This window comes from Prinia subflava, chromosome 22, assembly GCF_021018805.1.
Source record: "Prinia subflava isolate CZ2003 ecotype Zambia chromosome 22, Cam_Psub_1.2, whole genome shotgun sequence".
Classification (NCBI taxonomy): Eukaryota; Metazoa; Chordata; class Aves; order Passeriformes; family Cisticolidae; genus Prinia; species Prinia subflava.
Genome location: NC_086268.1, coordinates 1,497,988 through 1,522,599, shown reverse-complemented (window position 1 = coordinate 1,522,599; position 24,612 = coordinate 1,497,988). Strand labels below are relative to the sequence as shown.

The 24,612-nt window shown below is 49.6% G+C and overlaps 2 protein-coding genes across 2 annotated transcripts; both read left to right on the top strand.

Moving 5' to 3' along the window:
- The first annotated feature begins 958 nt into the window (after positions 1 to 958).
- On the top strand, positions 959 to 16,335 carry BCO2 (beta-carotene oxygenase 2). Its single transcript, XM_063417803.1, is given in 13 exon segments — positions 959 to 1,146; positions 1,148 to 1,266; positions 5,465 to 5,669; positions 6,903 to 7,114; positions 8,031 to 8,146; positions 9,569 to 9,671; positions 10,679 to 10,807; positions 10,928 to 11,088; positions 11,926 to 12,093; positions 14,094 to 14,231; positions 14,392 to 14,574; positions 14,932 to 15,042; positions 15,329 to 16,335. Coding segments are annotated over 13 exon segments (1,830 nt in total). The 5' UTR covers positions 959 to 1,075; the 3' UTR covers positions 15,443 to 16,335.
- Positions 16,336 to 17,027: 692 nt separating this feature from the next.
- On the top strand, positions 17,028 to 20,434 carry PTS (6-pyruvoyltetrahydropterin synthase). Its single transcript, XM_063417959.1, has 6 exons — positions 17,028 to 17,186; positions 18,133 to 18,212; positions 18,885 to 18,907; positions 19,291 to 19,347; positions 19,650 to 19,720; positions 20,013 to 20,434. Exons 1-6 carry the CDS (start codon positions 17,041 to 17,043, stop codon positions 20,149 to 20,151), a joined length of 516 nt encoding a protein of 171 aa, XP_063274029.1. The 5' UTR covers positions 17,028 to 17,040; the 3' UTR covers positions 20,152 to 20,434.
- The last annotated feature ends 4,178 nt before the right edge of the window (positions 20,435 to 24,612 follow it).

Genomic DNA, 24,612 nt, shown 5'->3' with positions numbered 1-24,612 from the left:
AATCAGTAAGTAGAGGCAAACAAATGAGTTAAAAAGTCCATGAATACTATTTTTTCCCCTCATAGATCAGTCTGTGTGGTATTGCATAGTGATCTCCTTCCAGCTTTGCTTATTCCACATTATCCCAAATGATACAGAAAAAGGACTAAAGAGCAGCAAACTACAAGTCCCAAATGCATCAATAGCACACATTAAAAATTCATTGTAATCTCAAGAAGATGAAGGGTTAAGTGGAAATCAAGATTTCGCAGAAACCAGAAAGAATAAAGAGCTGAGAAAAGACGATCTGAGGGAAAAGGTTGAAGCAGTTCGGTTTGTTGAGAGAAAGCACAATTGAAGGGAGGGCAAATACGAGAGGAGTTCTGGAAATGCAGGAAGGACAGGAAGAAATCAGCTTAACTCGCAGCAGGTTTCGGATGAGGACTAATCTGTGCAATGGGGTCCCTGCAGTGCTGTGCCTGCTGCCCTGCTCCCTCTCCAGCCCCAGCGCAGCTTTTCAGAGCTGCTTCATGACGCGAAGCAAAAGTTTCATCCCCATTCCAGGGGCTGGCACCTCGCTCCTGCCACCCCGAAGGGAAGCTCCGGGAACGGCAGAGCACGGCCCGGATTTGGTGCTGAAATCTGGCGTGGCCACCAATATTCCCGAAACCCTGAGATCCACTAAGCTGCAAAATGGCTCCTCAGCTTTTGAAACAACACTATCTTGCATCCCAAATATTTTTGGGAGATGAACAAGAAGGCGAGGCGACAGGACTCTGACGGAATTACCTGAAATCCTGGCTGCTCTGGTACACGGATTCACATCCTATTGTCCTCCGGCTGGCACAGGGCGCTTTTCCGAGGCGCGGCAGTGCCCTGGCAGTCCCTCAGTGCCCTGGCAGTGCCCTGGCAGTGCCCTGGCAGTCCCTCAGTGCCCTGGCAGTGCCCTGGCAGTGCCCTGGCAGTCCCTCAGTGCCCTGGCAGTGCCCTGGCACTCGGAGCTCACCTGGCCCAGGTGCGCGGAGGATGTGGCGGAGGTTCCGCCCCGGCCCGCGGAGCGCGGCGCTGCTGCGGGCACGGCTCTTATTGTGAAAGGATGATGAGAGGCAGCGCTCACCTCTGCCGACCATCACCGCTCCTGCTCGCTGCCCTGGCACCGCTACCTCCGCGCTCAGCCCGTGCCTCCTGCCCGCCGGAATATGCTCGCCAAAATCCTTTTGTCGGCCGCCAGCCTCCTGCTCGCTCACCTGCTGCATTTCCTCTGCTCTTTGATGCAATTCATTCCAGGTAAAACGCGTGGAAAACGATCCCTTCCATCGCATCCCCTCGGGAAGGGGCTGCTGACACGGGGCGGCGGAGCAATTCCTAAAATTCAGAAATTCGCAGCGGGGCGATTTGAAGGCTTTGTTAGATGGCAGAAAATGTGTGTTATTTGTCGAGTGCAGAAACGGCAGAGGCAAGGATTACAGCAGCACAGATGGTCTGGAGCTGGGAAAGCAGCACGCAGCAGATTCTCTGTGAGAGGGAGCCAGCTGGAATGGGCAGGGAGAGGCTTCTTTGGAGCCGCATCGCTGCCGAGGCTTTAACCTGAACGTGCAAATGGTGAACTGCCCCAAAAGGATTTTATATTGCAGCCCGACCCTGCACTTTGTGTCACCATTGCACGGCTTGAGCTGCTTTTTGTTTCTTTGTTTCTCTGTTTCTTTGTTTCTGTGTTTTGTTTTGTGTTTGGTTTGGTTTGGCTACTTTCAGAAATAAGGGACCAATAAAAATCATGGCCGATCTAATGAGAATTTTCCCTTTTTGAAGGTAGTGGTGTTTTTGTGCCTTTTAAATTCAAAGCAATTCAAATTTGGATACCTCCCTTCCAAGGTATCCAAAGAGCTGAAAAATTCTCAAATCTGCCTTGCTGTGCCGCCAGAAGACCCCAAAGTGTAGACTCTGTTTATGCCAGGAAATCAACAACTATTCCATGTGCCGGAGTTCACTGTTGCCTTTCTCCTTTCCTCCCTTTGAGCTTTCCCCTGCCCTTTTTCTCCGTTTATTGTTTCCCCTGTGTTTTCTGTCATTTCTTTTCTGTTTTCCTCTGCTCCTCTGGCTGTTAGAGAGGAAGTGGGCGCCTGAGCCCCTGGCCATGGGGAACCAAGCGGCTGCATGGAACAAGGAGCCCGGCACGGGCACTTCCCGGCACTCCCAAGGCAAGTGCTGCACCTTTTCCCTTCGGAAATCCCAGTGGGAGCTCAGAGCTCCAGCCCTGGGCAAGGCTGGAATTCTGGAGGGCACAAATCCACAGCTCTGGTTTGGGCTGGGGGTCGGGGAAAAGTGCTTTGCTTCTGTCTTGTGCCAATCTGTGTGTTAGAGGGAACAAAACGCAGCCTGTGCCAGGGGATTATTCCCAGTTTGAATGATCCCTAGGGAAAACAGAATTTTTGCCTCACTCTCCCTGCTTGAAGAATTAGTGAACATTCTATTTGCAAAATTTTACCCTTAATTCTAGATGTCCCTCTGAGTGAAACAGTGTGTGGAGAGGTGGTTCCTGAGCGTTAGGTTTGAACCTGTAGGTTAAAATTAAAATGGCTTTGTCCTCCCCCATGTGATCCCAGCGTTAGCAAATGTCTCCCATGGTTTCGGCATCCACCATTCCAGATTTCACGTCCCACCCACTGGTGAAGTACAATGTAATATCTGATTTATGGTGTCTGCACCCACAGCAGCTTTCTCTTCCCGAGCCTGTCCTTCATCCCACCATTTCTGGCTATAAACAATCAATAAATAATCAGTGCTGGGCTGCCAGTTTGTACTGGGCAGTGAAATCATGGCACGCAGTGCAGGGAAACAGGAGCTGAGCAAAAGGCCACCCAGGATAGCTCTGCAGTGAGTGCCTGCTATGTTTAGAAAAGATTGGAGGAGAGTTACAGCTCGCTGTTTGGCACTGCCTCTGCTCGGGTATGAAAAAGACTTTTAAGCTTGTTTCGAAAAGTCTGAGGCAGGATGGAAACTGTGGTGGAGAAATGAGGGCTGTGAGAGGGCAGGTGGTGATCCTGTGCTGATTTTCAGATGTTTAATCACACACAGAGAGCCCCACTGGGACTGTAGGGCTTTAATTGTGGATTCAAGTTCTTCCATCTCAGAGCACGGCCAGAACAGGAGTCATTTTATTTACATATTGTTTAAGATTAAAAACCAGTCTGTCTTCTGCCTCTTCCAGAGAGAGATTGGCTCCTTCTTGAGGAGCTGGATGCCACAAGCAGTTTTAAATTCTGAGTGAGCTTTCCCCTGAAGGTGAAATGTATTTTTTTGCAATTACTTAATACATGTTTATAGGGAGTTTTCTGCGTTCCATGTCTTCAGTGCATTCACAGATAATTTCAAAGATACATTAAAGATAACAGTCATTAATCAAATCTATTTTTGTTTAATATGGAGGACAAGTAGGATTTTTTTTTTCTTCTTGCATGCCTTCCTTCCTCCTAGCTGTTCAGAATTGTCTGCAATGACTTGTCTCTTTTCTGGAAGCTTCTGTTTTGGCTAATCTAAGTGTTGGGATTTGCTTCCATTTTGCACTCATTTCTGCCAGGATCTTCAGCTCATTTGAATGATGTCCAGAAGAAAAAAAAATAATCCATTCTCTTGCTCTGCTTTTTTCTCCCTCTCTGGCCTGGGTGTGGGGCATTCCCGTAAATATTCCTGCTGTTTATAGTCTGTTATATTGAACCTCCACTTTCTAGGGGATACCTTGGAATGAATTCTAAGGAGATGAGTTCTAACTAGATCAGATTTCAAGAAGGATTACTCAGATGAACACGTGAACGGTTATCACAGCACAAGGAAAACAAAAAGAACATGGCTTGCCTAGCTTAGGAAGTGATATGATTCTTCACCCTAGATACAACACAAGGAACGGAAAACTACCAAAACCACACACCAGAGCTGCCAGAAAAACAAGAATAATGTCCTTTCAGAAATTCAAAGCATTTTCCTGCTCGCCTGGACAAGGACCAGTTATCCAAAGAGTGAATAATTGCCTGTAGACGTAACTTTTAAGACAGAGTTCTTATATAAGAATTTCTGGGACAGCTGTTGGGAGGCATGGACTCTTTTCCAGCCCTGGTCAGGCTCTTTTGTAGAATGTATCTTTCCAAAATTTCCATTTACAGTGCTCTCCAGGAAGTTTTAATGTAGTGCCATCCTGAGTCATGCCAGCTTTGTTTTTGCTTGGGTGCAGAATATCTCCTTACGCATGTGTTCCTCTCATTCTTTAATGCATACTTTGCACCTTTGCAAGACAAATCTGCATTTCTGCAAACCCTTCAGAGATCTAAAGGAGGATTTGGGGATTGGCAGATCGGAGAGCTGCACTGGAATCTTACATTTTACCTTCCTGCAATCCTGACATCCAACCTGTGGGTGTTTTTGTGTAGAGAAACAAGCTCAGAAGAATTTTGCCTGCCAGCTCAGCTCTTTTGCAGATATTCTGGCTGGAAGAGCAGATTTCCTCTGGGGATGTTGAGCAAAAGGTTTCAGAGGAGGGAAATTGGGCAGCAGCTGGATTAAAGGATGGAGGCCAGAAGCAGTGATGGTGAAAGAACAAAAAATCAGAGTGAATTCTGTAACAGCCTGGACCCCGTTCAGTGCGTGGTGTCTGCACCAGCCCTGGGTGATGGAGCTCTGCCTCCACGTCCCTTTTGGGCAGTTTTTCACTGCCAGCTCAGTGCTCAGCAGTCCCAGGCTGGTTCTGTGCTCCGTGGGCTCGGGGAGAGCGGCTGCACAGAGGGCAGGATGGGCAGGTGCCAGCCCGGGCAGGGAGGCACCCCTGGGTAAATCCACCTCTGCAGCTAAATGGATTGCTGCAACAATCCCTGTGTTGATGAGGCTTTGCAAACCAGGCTATGGGAGCCAATCACTGACATCACTGGTAGCTCACAGCATTCCAATCACTTCATGCTCTCCTGGGGCTTTTGTTCTCCAGCTGGGACTAAGAAAGGGTTATTGAAGTCAAACCAGAGGCTCCAGCAGAAATTATCCTTCTCTGCTTATTTCCCTGCCAAAAAAAACCCCTTTTAAGTTTGTTTTGTCCTGTAAATGGGCTTCGGCTTGTTTCATTTGTGTTCTTCCATTTTTTTAGGATCGCAGTTATTTTTATTTTTTTCTCTCAGTTATTTATGAGATTCAAGCCAAAGATACATTTCTCTCATCAAAAGAAAAGTTATTTTTTCTATCATCCTATGTTCTGTTACCTCCTTTGGGCTGCAGATCTAGGGTCTCTTGTGGATTAATTAGAGCAGAGTAAAACCCACAGGATTTTCAGCTCTCTGTGGGTACGTTGGGTTTTGTGGCTTTACCTTGAGTATCCACCACAACCTGGCTGCTTGCAGATGCTGAATGCTCTTCTCCCTGATACCCAACCTCAAAATCCAGCATTTGTCACTTTATTCCAGTGAAAATCTCAATTCCCTGCTTTTTGTTCTCCCTGCTCTCTTTGCAGGTTTCAAGAATTACCTGCCCAGCCCATCCAAGGAGCAAATCCTGCGCCACAGACCCCGGGGGCTGCAGTGCATCTCCCCCTTAGTGCAGAGCGTGGAGGAGACCCCCGAGCCCATCCCAGCCAAGATCAAAGGACACATCCCGCACTGGATTAATGGCAATCTGCTGAGGAATGGCCCTGGCAAGTTCGAGTTTGGCAATGACAAGTAAGTCTCCTTTAAATGAATTTTTAAATGGTTCTGGCCAGAACTCTGCCTAAACCTAAAGGGGACCTCCCCAATCACTATTTAGAGCATCTTTTAGTGTCTTTTTACTTAAGGGAAATGAGGAATGTCACTCTTTTGAGAGCAGTTGCTCCCTCATGTGGGAACTCCCATTCTCTGCGAAGAGGAGCTGAATGGTGAAGTTCCCCAGGCTGGAGAAGCTGAGTCACAGAGAGGCTCTCACCCACTCACCGTGGTGGGATGGGGAACAAAACATCCCCAGCTTTGCTCCTCTGTCCTGAACAAAAATCCATCCCTGAACACTCTGAAATCCAGGGCAGGAATTTGGAGACTTGGTTACACCAAATGGTGTGAGCTGCTCTAGAAGCAAATCCACCCAGTTTTAAAAATAATATATTCAAATATTTCCAGAAGGCACTTACTCCCTGTGGCTTGGAATGTGCCCTCCTGGTAACTGGCAATTCAGCTGATGGCAGCAACTGGCCAGAGCTGATCTCCTTCTCCTATTCCCAGAGTCAGACCTCCAGGTGTTCTAGGAGTCTCACAAATCCCTTGGAGACAATAACATCCTGCAAAATCCGACAGCTAAAAGCCTCTGGGTCCGCAGCAATAATTTGTATTGTTGTACAACACAAACTCCATTCCCTGTTCAGGCGTGGGTGGCTTACCTGTAACGGATTATTTCCCAAAAAACCTTGCACACTGCGTTTTCAGACATCACATCCCACAGCTGCGAATATGCTTGGTTTGGCTTGGTTTGGCTTGGCTTGGTTCACTTTGGTTTGGTTTGGTATAGTATGGTTGGTTTGGTTTGGTTTGGCTTGGTTTGGTTTGGTTTTGCCTGGCTTGGTTTGGCTTGGTTTGGTTTGGCTTGGCTTGGCTTGGCTTGGCTTGGCTTGGCTTGGCTTGGCTTGGCTTGGCTTGGTTTGGCTTGGTTTGGCTTGGTTTGGTTTTGCCTGGCTTGGTTTGGCTTGGTTTGGTTCGGTTTGGTTTGGTTTGGTTTGGCTTTGCTTGGTTTGGTTTGGTTTGGCTTGGTTTGGTTTTTATTTTGTTTTGTTTGATTCAGGTGTTTCCCCAAACAAAGCTGTGCCTGGTTAATGGTTCAGGAGATCTGGGACCCAGCTTTTACAGCCATCAATAAACTTAAAAGAGGCCACCACAGAGCATCACATAAAGCCCAACTCTTCTCAATCTCTCTTTTCTCTCTCCTGGAAGTTTCAACCACTGGTTTGATGGCATGGCCCTGCTGCACCAGTTCCAGCTGGCCCACGGCACGGTGACCTACAGGAGCAGGTTCCTGCAGAGCAGCTCCTACCTGAGGAACAGCCAGCACAGCCGCATCGTGGCCTCCGAGTTCGGCACCTTGGCCATGCCAGACCCGTGCCGCAGCCTCTTCGGGCGCTTCCTGTCGCGCTTCGAGCCCCCCCGTAAGGGCCAAGAACCACAAGGGTCCCGAGATTTTCCTGGAGGAACCTGTGGTTAGGTGGAGAGGGAGGGGTGAGGAAGTCTGACAGACTTGCTGTGGGCCCGTGTTTTTTCTTAGATTATGACTCAAATGCTAAAATTATGCAAATTGGTGTCAGCCTCAGCTGGAGGAGGCAGAGTTTAATGTTTTAATGCCTCTTCAGATCGCTCAATCCCAGATCTTCTTACAAATTTCCCAAAGAAATCTCTCCCTGAGAGAACATCCTGTGCAGTGCTGATAATGAGCATTACACCCTGATATTCTACCTGAGACACAGCTTTGCCCTTAAAACACCTTGCCTTGCTAAGCTTGTAGGGTAAGTGGGCTAATCCCTCCCTTCCTGGACTAAGGGGCAGGAGATTACTGAGTAGGGTGAGGGACGGTGCTGCACAGGAATGGAAGTTCCAGGACCTTTAGGATTCTGTGTACGTCAGGGAAGAAAGAGGCTTAAATGCAGGTGTCCCCCACTAAAAGCAGCACAGGTCTGAAGTTCACAGCTTGGTGCTCATGCTGTGGCCGTCCTCTGTCTCCTGTCCCCTCCTACCGTGTCATCTGTCCTTTCCCGAGGTGCTCACACCTTCACTCGTGGTGACACCCTCCAAATCCCCACCCCAGCTCCCTCAAGATATTCCACACCTATCCACACCCCATCTGCTTTTTCCCAACTCTAGCAGTGATTTCCATCCCTGTCCTTGTCCCTGTAAACTGATTTCACCTGCACAGACAGTTTCCCTTTGTAGATTAGTGAGATATTTCCAATCAATCACGCAGGGATTAATGTCACTGCAAATGGGTTTATTTGTTTAAACACTTCTAACTTGCCATAATGTGACATGAGCTGTGCAGAGCTGTGCACAACTCTGGGATTTCTGTTTCAGAGCCCAGTGACAACTGCAATGTGAACTATGTGCTGTACAGAGGGGATTATTACGTCAGCAGCGAGAATATCTTCATGCACAAGGTGGACCCAGAGACGCTGGAAACGAAGGAGAAGGTGTGGGCAGGTGGGATAAGGGAGCTGGGGTGAGGATGCTGCAGAACCACACCTTGCTGGATCAAGGGGAGTTCCAATCCCAAAAGGAATTTGTCTGGACCAGCTGCATCTCTTTTTCTAGTCCCTGAACAGCAGCAGCAAGGCAGCTCTGAGGGGTGGAGGTGCTGTCCCTGCCCGGCTGGGCACAGCTGGCATTTCTCCTCTGCCCTCCCTGCTTGCCTGGGCTTGTCTGCACCTCTCAGCAGAACAGGAAACAACTTTTTCCTGTGTACGAGAAAAAGTGAACATTGCTGATCTCACATCTGCCTTCTCCCTGGTGCTGTGCTTTCCTATCAATTCCCTTCATCTGCTTTTTACACCCCGAGCTTGGCACACTCCAAATCTGCATTTGATCAAACCTTTTAGTTGTGAAGGGGTGGTTCAGCTGCCACTTGATTTTTCTCCCCGCTGCTAGGAAATGACCAAAACATCAGAGAAGATTTTCCCTGTGTCCTGTGCATCCCAGGAGCGTGGCTGGATGTGACAGCACAAGCTGGGTGTCCCCCCACCTGCACCCTTAGAAGGGGTTTGGGCTGGACAGCAGTGAGAAGGGCTGAATGAGGACTCTGCCCTTCCTAAATCAGTATTTACTGCCCAGCCTGCTTGTCACCAAAAAAATGCCAGCTCAGAGCATCCCTCAGGCCTTGAGGATGCTCCAGGAGTCCTCCCCTGCAGGATCAGCAGTGAGCCATGGATAAACTGTGTGCAAGCACAGCCACTGAGGTGTCCTGGGTGATCTGCCAGCTGATCTGTCTGTAAACCAGAATGCAGCCAGGAAAAGACACGTGGGGATTTTTAGGTTCAGCTCTGTTGAACCATCTCATCATAAAACAAAACAAAAAATCCCCTCAAGCCTTTTTTTTAGATGCAGACTGATTTTTTTGTCTAAGTGAAGAAATGGAAGGGATGATTTCACATTTAAACTCTCCACTTTGAGACGCCTTGATAGGACCTGGTTTTCTGAGCTTGCAGTGACAAAACTCGTGGTGATTTTTTGGGGCAGTGACTGTCCCTTCATACACCTGCCTGTGCTTATTATGGGCAACATTCCCACTGTGTCAGCACTTGCACCATAAGGAATAATCTATGTCTTCCAAGGAATGCCTACTGCTATTAGTCCTGCTTTACTGATAGAGAAATATCCTCATTTTTAAGGATTTCAGGAAGACTGCAGGCAGGATGAAGGCTGCAGTCCAGATACCACATTACTAATAATAAAATAATAATTTTATTATTATTTTTATTAAGAATAATTTTTATTTATAATTATAATATTTATTTATAATTTTTATTAAGAATAAAATCTGCTCTTCCTCCTCAGACTTCCACAAAACCAACCCTTCCGAAAGTTCTGCACTGACTGAAAACCTTTGGCATTTGCAGGTGGACTGGAGCAAGTTTATTGCAGTGAATGGGGCCACAGCCCATCCCCACTACGAGCCTGATGGGACCACCTACAACATGGGCAATTCCTATGGCAAGCACGGTAAGCTGGCCTTGGCCAGGCTGCATTTTTGGGCAGGGTGTACAGGATCCCTGCTGGTGCTGCTTCGAGGAGCAGCTGTTGAAGAAACACCCAAAGAGACCCAGAAATTGCGGTTTCCGAGTCAAAATGTCAGTGGCAGTCTGCCCCATAAAGCTGGCTCCTCTCGGGATTTAGTTTTAGATGCTTCTGACTTTGGCCTGTGAATATCCAGTAAATTCTCCTCTTTGTCTCCCAAGCTTTGCCTGAAAACAGGAGAATGATTTTTTTTAAAGTCCCATCCGCTGTTGAAGCCTCATCTTAAAAAATTTAACAATTAGTCATATATTTTTCACTTACAGTAATTGGCTTTTGATGAGCACCATAAGGGTTTTATGCAGGAGAGAAGACAGAATTCATTCTGGTCACCTGGCTGTCTTACAGCAACGCTGAATTTTATGGGATATTTTTCCTTTTCTCAGGACTCTGAGCATCTTGATAGGGTTGTGTTCCATCCACAAGGCTGCTCAGGGCTCTCAGTCCCTGCCAGCTGTGTGAAATCTTTCTACCCTTTGCTGTGATCCCTCAGGCCAGCTCCACATTTTCCCAGTTTTGACCATTTTTCATTCTTGCTGCTCTCATTTCCTTTTGGCCTCAGCAAAGTTCAGCTTTTTTCAGCTAGGCACACCAAACTCTAGATTATTATCATTCAAAAGTGCCATCCTTTCCTGCTCATATGCTCAGATTTATTAAATGAGCATCACCAAGGCTCAGAGTTTTCATTTCCTGTGAGCTTGGTTTTCATCCTGCCCATTTTTATAGGAGAGCACTGCAGGCAGAGCTGGCATTCTCCCAGAGAAATCCTTCTACTTCCTCTCAAGCTTCCTTTCTTTGTTTTCCTTTTGGTAGATAAATCCTCTGTAGAATGTTTAACTGCCTGTTGGGTTTCTGCTCGGTTTAGGGGAGGATTCCTGGGGAACAGAAGGAGCAGAATCTTTAGAGTTTGCTTTGAACACCTTTTCCCTTCCCAGGATCCAGCTACAACATCATCAGGGTGCCCCCACAGGAGCCAGGCCATGGGGACAGGCTGGAGGGAGCCAAAGTGCTGTGCTCCATCCCTCCCATGGACAGGGCAAAGCCATCCTACTACCACAGCTTTGGTAAGGCTCCACCCCAAACTCAGGGAATTTGGGGATGCAGAAAGGGCTCTCCGGTTCTCTCTGCCCTTGAGATGTTTTCTTGCCTCATATTTGGGGGATTTCCCCTCCTTCTCTCCTCAGGAATGACTGAAAACTACATCATTTTCATCGAGCAACCCCTCCGGCTGAACCTGCTGAAGATCATCACCTCCAAGCTCTGTGGGAAAGCCATTTGTGATGGGATCAGCTGGGAGCCTCAGCACAACACCTACTTCCACGTGGTGAACAAGCACACCGGGGAGGTGAGGGGGTCTCTGGTCCCTGCAGGAGCTAATCTGGAACTTTAGACCCCCAAAGTGGTCATGGGGAGTGTAAGAATCAATGCAGAATTTACTGCAGTAAAGGGTTTGAAGCAGGGGTGTAAATTCGTTAAAAATGGGATTTCTTCATGCATTTTCCTCTCTGTTCATTCATTTCTTTGCCAGCCCTAAAAGGACAGGCAGAAAGGAGCAGTTTGGGGCTCACGAGACTTTCAGGGACTGAAATGCAGGTCCCAGGAACTACAGGGTATGAGAAGGTCAGAACCTGGGAAAGATGCACACCAAGGGGCTGCTTGGTATTTTGGGTTTCCTTCTTCTGGTTTTGCTCCTTAATGGCTTAAAGCAGCCCTTTTGTGCTAACACAAGGACAGAAGGCAAAGCCCAGGCCATGAGAGGGGCTGGAATGGGGGCAGAGGAGGTGGTGAGGTGTGAGGTGGTGTCGCTGTAGGACACAAACAAATGATGAGAAAGACTCCAAACATTTCAGAAGGCAAAAGGCATAAAAAGGCTTTAATTGCCTAATTTTATAAAGTGTTCTGGTACAGACTGAACACGATGGGTGAACAGGACTGACACCTCCCCAGTGCCATCGGTCAAACGAGAGAAATGGCCAAAATGTTTTTCGCTAAGAACCAGAAAGGCAAACACCACCTGCAGAAAGATTGTTTGGGGAAAGGATCATTGTTTTGGGAAGAAGCTTTCCTAAGAAACCTTTCCCTTGGGAAAGGAGCTAGCAGCTACCAGCAGGCTAAACTCTCCAAGGCCCAGCAATATCAGGAGCTGTGCAGAGGAGGTGCAGCTGTCCCCTGGTCCCTGCAGGTGCTGCGGGGCCGGTGGTGCTCCAAGCCCTTCGTGAGCTTCCACCAGATCAACGCCTTCGAGGAGCGGGGCTGCGTGGTGCTGGACCTGTGCTGCCAGGACGAGGGCACCAGCCTGGCCCTGTACACGCTGCAGAACCTGAGGAGGAGCGGGGAGGGGCTGGACCAGGTGAGATCCCTGCCTTGGCTTCCCCAGCACCTCCTGCTGCAGGAGTGGCTTCTCTGCGCCAAAGCTCGGGTTCAAAATGTATTGCTTGCATTCAAAATGTAGCCAGTTCCATTCCTATTGACAGATCTGAAATTCAGATGCAGATGAGTGAAAATCAAATGAAAGGGGCTAATTTGTATTCCTGCACTGAAGAACTGCAAACAGGCTCTCCACAATTTTTTATTAATTTTTCATATTCCAGAGAATAGAACAGAGAGCCGTGGGGACAACACGGCCACAGCTCTGTAAAAACTGAAATTATCATCTCTTGGTGCTTTCTCTCCTTTTAAATCTCTCTCCATGGAGCACTCCCTTGAAGTTCTTCAAGCTCTGTGTGTGACACGGAGCTCCATAACCTGGCAGAATTTATTTCTGTTTTAAAACCTTGGTTTTAATGGCATTCGTTTTCCTTGTCCTTGCGTAATGCAATTTTCCCCTAAGAAATTATGCAAAATAAGTTGTAGCGTGACTTTTAAATGGAAAAAGGAACCCTGTTCTTTAAGGCATTACTTCAGAGAAGAAGCAGTTTTTATGAAAATCACAGAAACACAAATACCGCAGAAACCCCTACACTGTTCCCCACAGTCACCTCACAGCAGCACATTCGAATAAATTATTTATTGTGTCCAGCTCTGTGAAAAGCCCCATTTCAGGACGTGTGAGGGGCATGGTTTTGCATAGGGAAAAGTGGGGGTACTCTCAGTTTCTCAGCCTGCAGATGTGTGTGTTGGAAACCCGGGGTGCTGAGGGGGCTGCTGCATGTCCAGACAGGGCTGAACTTCCTCTGTCTGTGTCCTGAGCTGTCGAGAACCAACTCAGCTCCGACCTGAAAGGAGCACAGCTGTGTCCTGTCGGCTTCTGCTTTCTTCTGGCATTTATTTTGGGGTTTTTCAAGCCTTTTTTGAGCATATTCAAGTAGGGCAGAGTGTTAATCCCAGCTTTTTTTTGTCCTTCTCTGAGCACAGCCCAGGTGGAATTCGATGTGGCTGGAGGTGTCCTGGTGCCAGCACTGGGTCTGTGTTTCCAACACCCACATTCTTCCAGTGACAAGTGGCATCACCACCTCGCTTTACCCACACACACACACAGAGGAGTCATTTCAGAATAGAATCTCAAACTTCGCTGCATCCAAAGCCTCAGGAATGTCTGGGCATGGCTCATGTCCTTGGCCCAAATGTGCTGGCTCACTAACCCTGGCAAGGTATTTTGCCTGGCAGAGTTCCTCAGCCAGGTTAAATGAACCAGAAATGTTTTGAAGACAGGGTTTCAGGATTAACACACGTGATTAAAGAGAAGTTTCACAACTGAACTGGGGAGTTGCAGATTGAAGTAACTGAAAGGCTCCAAAACAGAGTCCTTATCTATTTTATTTGTGTGGGAATATGTTGGGTTATAGAAGTGGCTTGAGCAGAGTTTTAGTGGCAGTGGAGGAATCCCCTCTCTCCATGTGCTGAGTGTCTGCTGGGGGCTGCACGCTGCTCCCCAGGTGAATCCTCAGCATTCCCTGGACTCCCAGCCACGAATCCTCGTGTACCTGAGCACGGAGGAGAGAATCCAGCAGGGTAACTTCAGGCACTGAGGGCACAGTGCTCTCCTGCTTCCCCACAGAGTGGTGGAAAGCAACATGAGCCTGTTCTAACCAAATAAAACACGGTGCAGTGTCTGTGCCACGGCTGGATTTGGGGATAATGGGCTGATTTGCATACCCAACTCAGCATTAATTACTGTGAGAGCAGTGCTGACCCTTTAATTCTTGTGGTTTTGGTTTCTGCTGTAAATTACTGGAATGTGCAGGGAACTTCTTCTTTCCAATGTGTGCTTTACCTTACCGGAACTTGGTCAAAGAGATAAGGAAAAGAAGAGGAAGAATAATTCAGGGGTGTCTAAAATTTCAGAATTGTTCCCCAAAAGGCTGAAGTGTCTGTCCTGCATCCCTCAGCATCACTTTCTGTCTGTAACAGGTTTATGCCTCCGTTCCCAGAGCTTTCCCTCGCCGCTTTGTTCTCCCTCTGGACGTGGATTCAGACACACCCGTGGGGAAAAACCTGAACCCGCTGCCTTACACCCAGGCAAAGGCTGTGAAAGGTGCAGATGGCAAGGTGTGTATCCAACCCTAAATAACATTTATGCAGCCACTCCTGCCCTGTGCCTCAGAGCTTTAACCACGTTTGGTTGTGCAGAGGTTGGAGGGAGCACTCAGCTCTCCTGCCCTGTCCCAGCTAAACCAACCCTGCTGTGATTTCTGCACGTTTCTCCCAGGTCTGGTGCACACACGAAAATCTGCACCCCGAGGGCTTTGAGCAGGTTGGGGGCCTGGAGTTCCCCCAGATCAATTACAGCGGGTACAACGGCAGGAGGTACCGCTACTTCTACGGCTGCGGATTCGGGCACCTGGTGGGAAATTCCTTGATCAAGGTCGATGTGGAGACCAAGAATTTCAAGGTGAGGTGAAGCCAGATCATCGAGTCCTTCCACTGAACTGGATTTGAGGTTGTGTCATTTGCTGGGGGCCTTAGGGCTTTGCCCAGATGGGTCTGGGATGAGATTCCCAATTTCATCCCTCACCTGGCACCTTATGAACGTGGCACAGTCACCAAACAGGAGAGGATGGCACCATCACACTCCTGGAATGAGGAAAAATAAATTAAAGGTTGGACTCTAAGTTTCTTGGAGCAGAGTATTTCCAGGTGCCTTCGTGGGGAACACCTGTAACTCTGCTCCCTGTAGCAGACAAGTATTAATGAAATTAAACTCATCCATATGTCCCTGAAACTCATGCATGTGTTCTGTGCCTGCTAGATCTGGCAGGAGGAGGGCTGCTACCCGTCAGAGCCCGTGTTTGTGCCAGTGCCCAACGCCACGGCAGAGGACAGCGGAGTCATCTTGTCTGTGGTGGTCTCCCCCACTGAGGTAACTTGCTGGCAGCACTTTATCAAAGTCACACGGCGTTAATTCACTTTTCAAACCTCAGCATGGAGTCTGAGGCTCGCTGGCAGGCAGTTCCTTGCTCCCCTGAGTGCTGGCTCTGTCGTGGCCAGGCACAGGCAGTGCAAGCAGGAGTTTTGCTGAGGATGTCGAGGTTCCCCCAGTGCAGCCTGTGGGTCTCTGAGGTTTGGTCTCCAGGGCCTGCTTTGTGCCTTTGTGTGCAAAGAAGCTCAGCCTGGACACTCACTGTGCCTTTCTGCTCCTCCTGCAGAACCAAAGTGCTTTCCTGCTCGTCCTGGATGCAGAGTCCTTCCAGGAGCTGGGGCGAGCAGAAGTCGGGGTGCCAATGCCTTACGGGTTCCACGGCATCTTCACTGCCCACTGAGGAACTCCTGGGCACCTCCTGGGACTCAGGGCCGAGCCAGGCTCAGGAAAACCCTCTGCTGCTTTCACCTCCCACCTTTCCATCACGTCTGGGGTGAAGGAGCTGCCTTTTCTCCACCATCACCTCCTGTATTCCTAACAAAATACAGCCAAGGAAGGCAGAAGCCCCTTCGCTCCCACAGCCCACTGCTTTATCTACATTTTTTTTTTTACTATCTTGCTAGACCAGCTATAGCAGCAGTTCCCAAAGGATGCCAGGCTGAGGCTCACAAGGGAGAAAATGGAAGCTGAACAAGGCCTTCCTTTGGCAGCAGTGTGCTCTGAGGGGAAGAGAACATCAACGCTCGGGGCTTTGGCTGAAATATGGAAAGCAGAAGAGAGGAGGAAAACCCAACAGGTGGCAGATGGGCCCAGTGAAGGGGAATCAGTCCCCTCCCTGCATCAAGGTTGCCTTCAGTGGACTCCAGGGTAGATGCAGACACTCACAGAAGCTGTGCTTTTTCTGTACCGTAGAAGAGCCCTCAAATAAAACCTTGGGAAGTTCTTCCTTTCTTTCCCTGCCCTCACACAGCCTTGTAGATGGACATCTCCAGAGCACGATACAGCTCTGCTGGCTGACAATTCCTGCCTTCCTCCCAGTTCAGCCAGTAGGAAACACCAGTTGGAAACACGGAGAGCTCCACTGTGGCCTTGGTATCCCTTTGGGATTGAGCAGAGCAGAACAGACTCCAGTCCCCTGTGTCATCCTGGCTTCTCCAGCTGCTGAAGGCTGTAGGTGGGTGGGGGAAAGTGAAGATTTCCAGTTCTATTTCCTCATTGTGAGAAGAATTATTTGAATCATTTCCTTGACTAATAAACGAGCCCTTTCACCCTTGGGGCTTTGCCTCCTTTGACCTTCCTTCACCTCCCTTACGGGTCTTGGGAAAAGAAAAGGGATTTTACCTCAGGGCTGCAGCTCTGGGAGAGGCAGAGGAGGCTCAGCCAGAGCAGTGGAAGCCACTAGATGGCAAACAGCTCCCGTCCTGCCGGCCCTGCCCTGCCCTGCAGCCTCTGGGTCACTGTCACATCCCGCCCTCCTGGAGCCTTCCCCCGGGGGAGCAGCCCCCAGCGGGGCACTGGGAGAGTGGAGCATCCCCGGGTCCAACACCGGCACGGAGGGACCGGAGCATCCCCGGATCTGACATCGGCACCGGGGGATCGGAGCAGCCGCAGGGCTGAACACGGGGAGGAATTGGAGTATCCCCGTATCCATCACGGAGGCACCGGAGCATCCCCGGGACCGAACACGGGGAAGGACCGGAGCATCCCTGGGGCTGAACATGGGAGCATTGGAGCATCCCGGGTCCAACACTGGCACGGAGGGACCGGAGCATCCCTGGGGCTGAACATGGGGGGCATTGGAGCATCCCGGCTCCAATTCCAGTACGGAGGGACCGGAGCATCCCCGGGGCCGAACGCGGGGAGGAATTGGAGCATCCCCGGGTCCAACAGCGGCGCGGAGGGACCGGAGCATCCCCGGGGCTGAACGCGGGGAGAGACCGGAGCATGCCCGGGTGTCGGCGGGCGGATCCCGCGGGCTGGAGCCGCCCCGGGGCCGGGATGAGGCCGGGCTGGAGCCGCCCCCGGGGCCGGGCTGGAGCCGCCCCGCTCCGGCCCCGCTCCGGTCCCGCGATGCCGCCGCGCTCCGCCCGCCTGGCGCGGCTGTCGCGCTCTGTCACCTTCAGCGCCTGCCACCGCCTGCACAGGTGAGCCCCGCACAGGTGAGCCCCGCACAGGTGAGCCCCGCACAGGTGAGCCCCGCACAGGTGAGCCCCCACAGGTGAGCCCTGCCGGGGGAGGCTCCGAGCCCGCGCTGCGCTCCCCGGGTCTCTCCCCGCCCGTGCCCGGCTGCAGTTCCGTGTTTGAGCACAGCCAGTGGCGCTTTCGCTTTGTAAACATCGCCCTGCGCCCGCCCCCATCTGATGTTTTTTTCCCCAAAACCTGATATATTTCTAAAGAGCGCCTTGACGTGGAGCTGCCTCAGAGGAGGTTTTCGGCTCGGCCTCTTCTCTCAGGCTGGGGGCGATAGGACAAGGGGAAACAGCCTCGAGCTGTGCCAGAGGAGGTTTAGGCAGGAATTTCTCCATGGAAAGGCTGGTCAGGCCTTGGCAGGAGCTGCCCATCCCCGGAGGTGCCCCAGGCACTCCCGGACGTGGCACTCGGGGTCACAGGTTGAACCCCCTGATCTCACAGTTCTTTTCCAGCCTCAGTGGTCCTGGCGTTCTGTGATGTCCCCAAAATGTGCCTTGACCTGAAACACTCGGGGCAAGCCCCTGGATTGCTTCAAAGGGAAGATTCAGAGGAAATTCATTTGTATTTATTGGAGAGGCTCCCTAAGTTTTGTTAATTAATAATAAACCCAAATGTGCAGCTTGCTCCAGGCCTAAGTGATTTTGGGCCCAGATGTTGAACATTTATCCAGCAGTGGCGTCAGGCAGATGCTGTGAAACAAACACAAAACCACAGAAAAAAAAAAGATTCACTGCTCTCAACAAGATCATTTCATGGACCAAACCCTCCTGTGTGTGTGTTTGTGCCCCTGAGCTGGGTTAAATGTGGGAGAGGGAATGCTGGAGAGCTGGAAAGCAGAGCTGAGTGAATACATGCACATCTGGAGCAGATGCTGACGGGCCAGGCCTGCCTTTCCCACAGCAAATCCCTGAGTGAGGAGGAGAACCTGAAGCTGTTTGGGAAGTGCAACAATCCCAATGGGCACGGACACAACTACAAAGGTAGGAAGCTGATTTCCATCCTGCTCCCAGGGGGGAGCACCCCCAGGAGGGCTGGGCACTCATTTCAGCAGCCTAATACAGCTTTTAGTGTCTATGTTTGTGTTTTTATTAAGAATTAGGAGGAAATCTCAGCAGCAGGGGGTTGAACCATAGCATGGGTTTGCCATCTATTCGGTTGAATAGATAATAAATATTTATTTTCCAATGCCACTTCTTAAATCAAATCTGCTTGTTTACACTCTGCAGAGTCATTGTGATTGGAATGGAGATTTTTCTAAGCAAAAGCCACGCAAATTAAACAGCCTGTAAATATTATTTGACTGTTTTTTCACAAGTTCTCCCATTTCTACACCCCGAGCACACAGAATTGGATCTCTCCAGTTCCTGGAGTGGCTCCCTGTGTTGTTGGCACCCTGAAAGCTCTAAGGAGCTGCCTTATCAGGGAAGACAGCCTTATCTCCACCTGCCTGGGCCACCAGACCTTGGGGCAGGATTTTTGTGCCTCTGAGTCGTTGTTTTTATGGAGCATCCCCTCATTTTATAAAACCAGTCCCACTCCTGAGTGCAGCCCGTGGGTGACCAGGGGATGGGTTGTGTGTCCCCTGCAGCAGCTGCAGATTTGGGTTTGGGTTTGTGGACATCACAGTGACCTGATCTTTTCTTTTTTTTCAGTTGTGGTCACTGTGCGTGGGGAGGTGAGTGCTCCTTCCTTCTTTTCCTCAGAACCCCCCAGTTGTGGCCCCACTCTGGATTTCCCAGAGGCTTTTCAGAAACTCTGTGCCCGTCACTAGAGGAGGTTTCCCGTGGCCATTGCCCTGTTCACAGCAAGGATTTGCAGTTTAATGCCCTTCCCATGCTTTTATCATCATGAAGGCTCTTCCAGTGAGTTGTTTCTCCTTGGTGTCATCTCCTTGGAACCTCTGGAATTGTTTCCAGGCTGTATCAAGCCCTTGGGAACATCACAGGGGTGGAGCTGGAAGCTGTGACAGTGGAGGATGTTTTCCTGGTGGACCTGAGCACAGCTATTCCTGTCTGGTGTGTGTTGCCAGGCTGCCATCTCCCTGTGCTTCCCCTGCAGATTGACCCGGTCTCGGGGATGGTGATGAACCTGACAGACCTGAAGGAATACATGCAGGTAAAGACAGCCCAGTTCTCCTTCTGATCCCCTGGGAGGATTGGTTAGAGCTCAGCAATTTGGTACCAGCGTGGAGATGCAGTGAGCTGATGATGGCAGGACATAAAAAAGGAATTAAGGAATAACTGAAGACTTAAGTGCCTTTGCTATGTTATGTGAGGCAGTACCATGTCTCCAGCTGGGAATTTCACAGCTGGATTTGGGGCTCTTTCCCTTTTTTCCCGTGCTGCAGCCTGGCTGTGTGTGGTTATCTGAGCCTCAGGCCAGGCAGGGACAGGGTTGTCACCATCCTCTCTCTGCAGGAAGCGATCATGGAGCCGCTGGACCACAAAAACCTGGACAAGGACGTGCCCTACTTCTCTGAGGTGGTGAGGTGGGTGATGGGGGCTCCTGGAGGGCTTGGGGCAGGCTGTACCTGTGAGCTGGGCACACCTGTGTGCTGCCCCTGGTCACACCAGGACCTGTCACACCGGCCTGGCCGGCCAGGACCTGTCCATTGCACCCCATCTCACCCTCATGTGCTGGCACTGCCACCATCCCCACGTCACTCAGCTGTCACCAGCTGCCCTCCAGCATCCCCCAGCCCATCCTGGGCACAGCTGCCCCAAACCTGGGTGTGATTTCTGCCACCCCAGCCAGCCCTGACCGCGCTGCTGTCCCCCCAGCACCACGGAGAACATCGCTGTGTTCATCTGGGACAGCCTGCAGAGGCTCCTGCCCCGGGGAATCCTCTACAAGGTGCAAGTGCACGAGACAGAGCAGAACGTCGTGGTTTACAAGGGAGAGGAGACGATTGTGAAGTGAGATCAGCCTCAGCTGGGCTGCCCAGGGGAAATGCTCCAAATTCAGCTCAGTGTGTTCCTCCAGCCCTGCTCGGTGTCTCCTGCAGCCAGCCCTGGGTTCTGTGTTGGGGTTTCAAAGGACCCTCGCAGCATTTTGCCCGTCTGGGCTCTCACTGTGGGTTGGTTTTTCTGCTTTTCCTCAAGACCTTCCTGTTTTGCCAAGCTGAGCCACCCAGCTGATGTGAAATTTAGAATTGTGCCGTGGTAAATAAAGCAGCTTTGAGAGAGGAGGCAAAATCACAAAAGTCGTTCATTTCTCTTTAATTAAATAATGAATTCATTTATGATATTTAATAATGTGAGCTTTGGTGTTGCTTTGCTTCTTGATCAAGCAGAGAACCATTTTTGGGAGTGAGGACTGTGTTATCTTCAGTTCTTTAAATTCTTACCAGTTGATTTCCTGTGCTGCAGACACATTTCTTCCTGTGGCCAGCAGATCTTTCTCTGTGTATGCAACTGGTGTAGTGGGCAATAAAAAAATCATTTCTGGTCCAGACTGGAGAGCCAGAGGGAGCAGGGAGCTGGTGAGGGTGGGAAACAGAGGGGACTGAAGTGGGAATGTCACAGCCCCAGTGGTGGCAGAGCCCTGGGGAGAGAGTGCAAGAATCAACCCCAAAATCAGCCCCAAAATCAACCCCAAAATCAACCTCAAAATCAACCCCAAAACCAACCCCAAAATGCAGTGGAGGTTGTTGCAGCAGGATGAGGCTGTGAGAGGAGTTTAAATGGGCACCACCCCAATTATCCTGGATATTCCTGGGGTTGGAGGCACACAGGGAAAGCTCAGGAAGGGCAGGGAGGGAATGGTTATTGCACAATTGCTGTAGTTGGAGTCAGTGCCTGTCCAGAGGCAGGAGTGCCAGTGCTGTGTGTGATTCCCTTTGTCACACGAGCAGTGTCCTGAGGAGTAATTAGGAATGGACATCAAGAATAACCTAATGCATATAATTAAAAAAAAAACCAAACCCACCCTGACAAGCAGGGCAGCAATCCCCTTGTTTGAGAAGGAAATTCAGTATTTGAATAATGGGAGCAAACAGCCCCTTTGGGGAGGTTTAATGAAGCTTGCCTAATTGTTCACCTTGGCCACACTGCTCCAGGCTGAGGCAAAGTGGGGTTTACACTGCCAAAAAATCCCTGGGCTGGCTTTAAAACTGCCTTGGGATGTAAAGTGGGGACTGCTTCACCTGAGGACGGCTCTGTGCTGTCCCTGCCCTGCCTCAGCTGCCCCCAAACTCCCTGGGACAGCTTCAAAAAAGGGAATTGTGAGAAAAATGAGCGAAATTCCACCTCCCCCTTTGGCAGGGCAAAACCTCAGCCCTGGGAGCTGCAGCCTGGGGGATTTTTCCCTTCCCAAAAGTGCTAATTTGGGCAATATTTGGCTGCAGGTTCCTGCAGTGCCAGCCAGGCAGAGAATGCTCAGTGCCTCGGACAAAATGAACCCTCTGCTGACACGTTTGCCCCTTTTCCCTGCTTTTTTTCCCTTTTTTCCCTCCCCAAAAGTGGATCCAACCCTTTTTGTTCAGCTCCTTCCAGGGAGGTTTTGGAGCTGCTCTGGCCCGTCCTGCAGAGCCCACGTGAAGTGGAGCTGGTGCTGCTGATTCACAGAGCTCCCTTCAGTGAGTCACAGACACTCAAACAGGTCATGTGGAGCCTTTATCCTGCTTTACAGCGGGAATTTTTGGCAAAGCCAAACAAACAAAGTTACATCTGCCCAGCACAGCCACTGCTTTTATTGGCACGGAGGCAGAAAAAGTGAATTTCTGCAGTTCAGCAGCTCTGGCAAAGCCCCACGGCAGCCTGCTTGTATTTATTGCTCTGTGCACCTGAGAGATTGATCTGTGTCACTTCTGATCCCTGGATTTAAATTTAAATTTAAATCATTCTGCAGGAGGAATGGGGATGAATGGGGTGGCTGGGCAGGGCTGGAGTTGGAATTGGGGTTGCAGTGTGTAATAAATGCCAATCACTCGCTTTGTGATTTTTGGAAATTTAATAAAAATAAAAATGATTATATAAAAAAATTAATAATACACATACAATAATAAAAGTTAAACAATTTAGAGTAGGACAATTTATGAGACAATAAGAGCAAAGAAGGTAGCCCGGGACTACCGTCCCCCCCCTTCCAGACAAAGGCTGGGAAGGAGAAGGGCCCAGAACAAAGAGAAGTTTTCCTTTTTAAGCCTTCAGTTTATGACTATTCATATCTTACGTAAAACAAGTAATTTCCAGTCCTTTCTTGTCACAAAAGCTTTCTGTTAATTAAAAAAAAACCACATCAGAGTATACATCCTTGAGAAAGTCAGATTCTGTGGATAAGAGGCCATAAATTCTTCTTCACTAGAAGGTTTAGGGGCCTCTGTGAATGTTCTCTCTGTGCTGAGGAATTTTTCTCCTTGAGCAAAAAAAAATATCACACACATACACAGCTTCTATTGTACCACAACTTATTGTTAATTACAAAACTACATTCACTACATTATTCTAATGTTAATACAGTATAACTTTTCTACCTAGCATATTAAATATAGTAAATATCTGAGTAGAGCCACACAATATGACTTTTTCACAAGTGGGTGAAAAAGTGAAGTCCCTTGTCCTGCTCAGAGGGGTCTGGGGCTTTGCAGGGAATTCTCTGTGGAATTCCAAATTCCCAGTGGAAGGAGGGAGGGTTTCATAGGGAGGGAGTGAACTCCCCGAATTAAACATTAACTCTGAGTTAGTGAGTGATGAAAGGCTTTGGGGGAGAGCTGGGCAGGTGACAGTGGGGACAGGACAGTCCCAGCTGATCCCAGCAGAGCTGGAGGAACAGCACTTCCAGCTTTAGTGCCTAAAAATGTGCCTGGCAGGGGAATAACGGCAGGAAATGTGCCCGGTTGTGTTCAAAGGCCCAGCTCTGCCCTCCTGTCACATGATAAAATAAAATAAAATAAAATAAAAGCAGGTTTTGTGGACGAGCAGGGCAGGGGAGAGCAGGGAGGCTGTGCAAGCAGCTGAGTGAGTTTATTACTTGTGCCACCATCTGCTTCTGTCAACAAAAAGCAAAGTTTGAGGCTGCCCAGGAAATCTGTCAGGCAGCAGCCTTCTATTTTATTAATTTTTGCTTTAGGGAGCTTTTTCCTGTTTTGCCTCACTGGAAAAGGAAAAAAACCTTCATTTTTATTTTATTTTTATTTTTTAATTTATTTTTTCTGTGTTTGAAGCACAGTGGCCAAGGGAGGAGTGAGGGGGCAGCTCTGGCAGGGGGAATTGATGGTGCTGGGGGTGATGGAAGAGCCCAAAAGCAGCAGCAGAGAGAGGAGCCCTGCCAAGTTCTGCCACTCAGGCTCCGGGGCCACTCCTCGGGCTGGTTTTTTACAGCCCTTTGTAGCCCAAACAGTGAAGGAGTTAATAAATAATCCACATATTGGGGGATTATTATCCCCTGCTCCTCTGTGCTCAGAGATCCAGCTGATTTCACAATTCTCCGTTGGATTTTTCCTCCTCAGGGTGGATTTTTGGGGAGTTCAGTGCCTGGAAATCAGGGAGGGGTCACAGGAGCGCTGCTGCCCTTGGGGCTGAGCCGTGAGAGGGACCTGGGGCAAAAAGGAGCAAAAACTTTGGGAAGGTCACTGGGAAAAGGAGCTGTCTGTGGCCCAGGATTGCCCCAATTTTCCCAGTTGTTCCCAGCAATTTCCTCATTTTCCAGGGACCCTCTGACGCAGCAATCCCTACCCAGCAATTCCCAGCCTGGGAAAAGCTCATTAGGGTGTTTGCTCCGCGCCTGGCGCTAATTGGCACCAATTACCCTGTGCAGGGGGAAAACAGAGCAGGAGCAGCCAGGAGAGCAGCGGGGCTGCACCTTCAGGTGCATTTTATGGCCTTTCCCCTGTGCTCAGGTGCAATTTATGGCTTTTCCCCTGAAATTATCCGTACACTGCTTTGGAAAACTCAATTTACTGCTCGTAAATTTACCTAAAAATTCAGAGAATGTGGCAAAGGATTCGAGAGTTCTGTCCCAGTTCAAGGCACCTCCAAATGTTTCTGCCCCAGGTGTGCAGGTGTCTCCTGCCTCTCCCTGTTCTCCCTGGCCCTGCTGAGGGAGGAAAATCAAAGATATTTCCACCAGGAATGCACCAAGAGGAGCCCCAGGGTTAAACCCCCCCTCACTCTGCAGCAGCGGGGTGGAAATTGAGGAAATGTGACCCTAAATGTGGTGTTGTCCCCAGAATTCCTCCTGTGGCAGCCACAGGAAGAGGTTTCCTGAGAAATCACCTCTAATCCAAAAAGCTGCGGTTGTCCTGCTGATATATATATATATATATTTTTTTTTTTTTTTTTCTGAGGTGAGATGGCACAACAATTAAAACCTCAGGGATTACAGGAAGTCAGTGGAAGAGTGGGAAAAAATTTTAATGGGGCTCTATCTGGCTGTAATCAC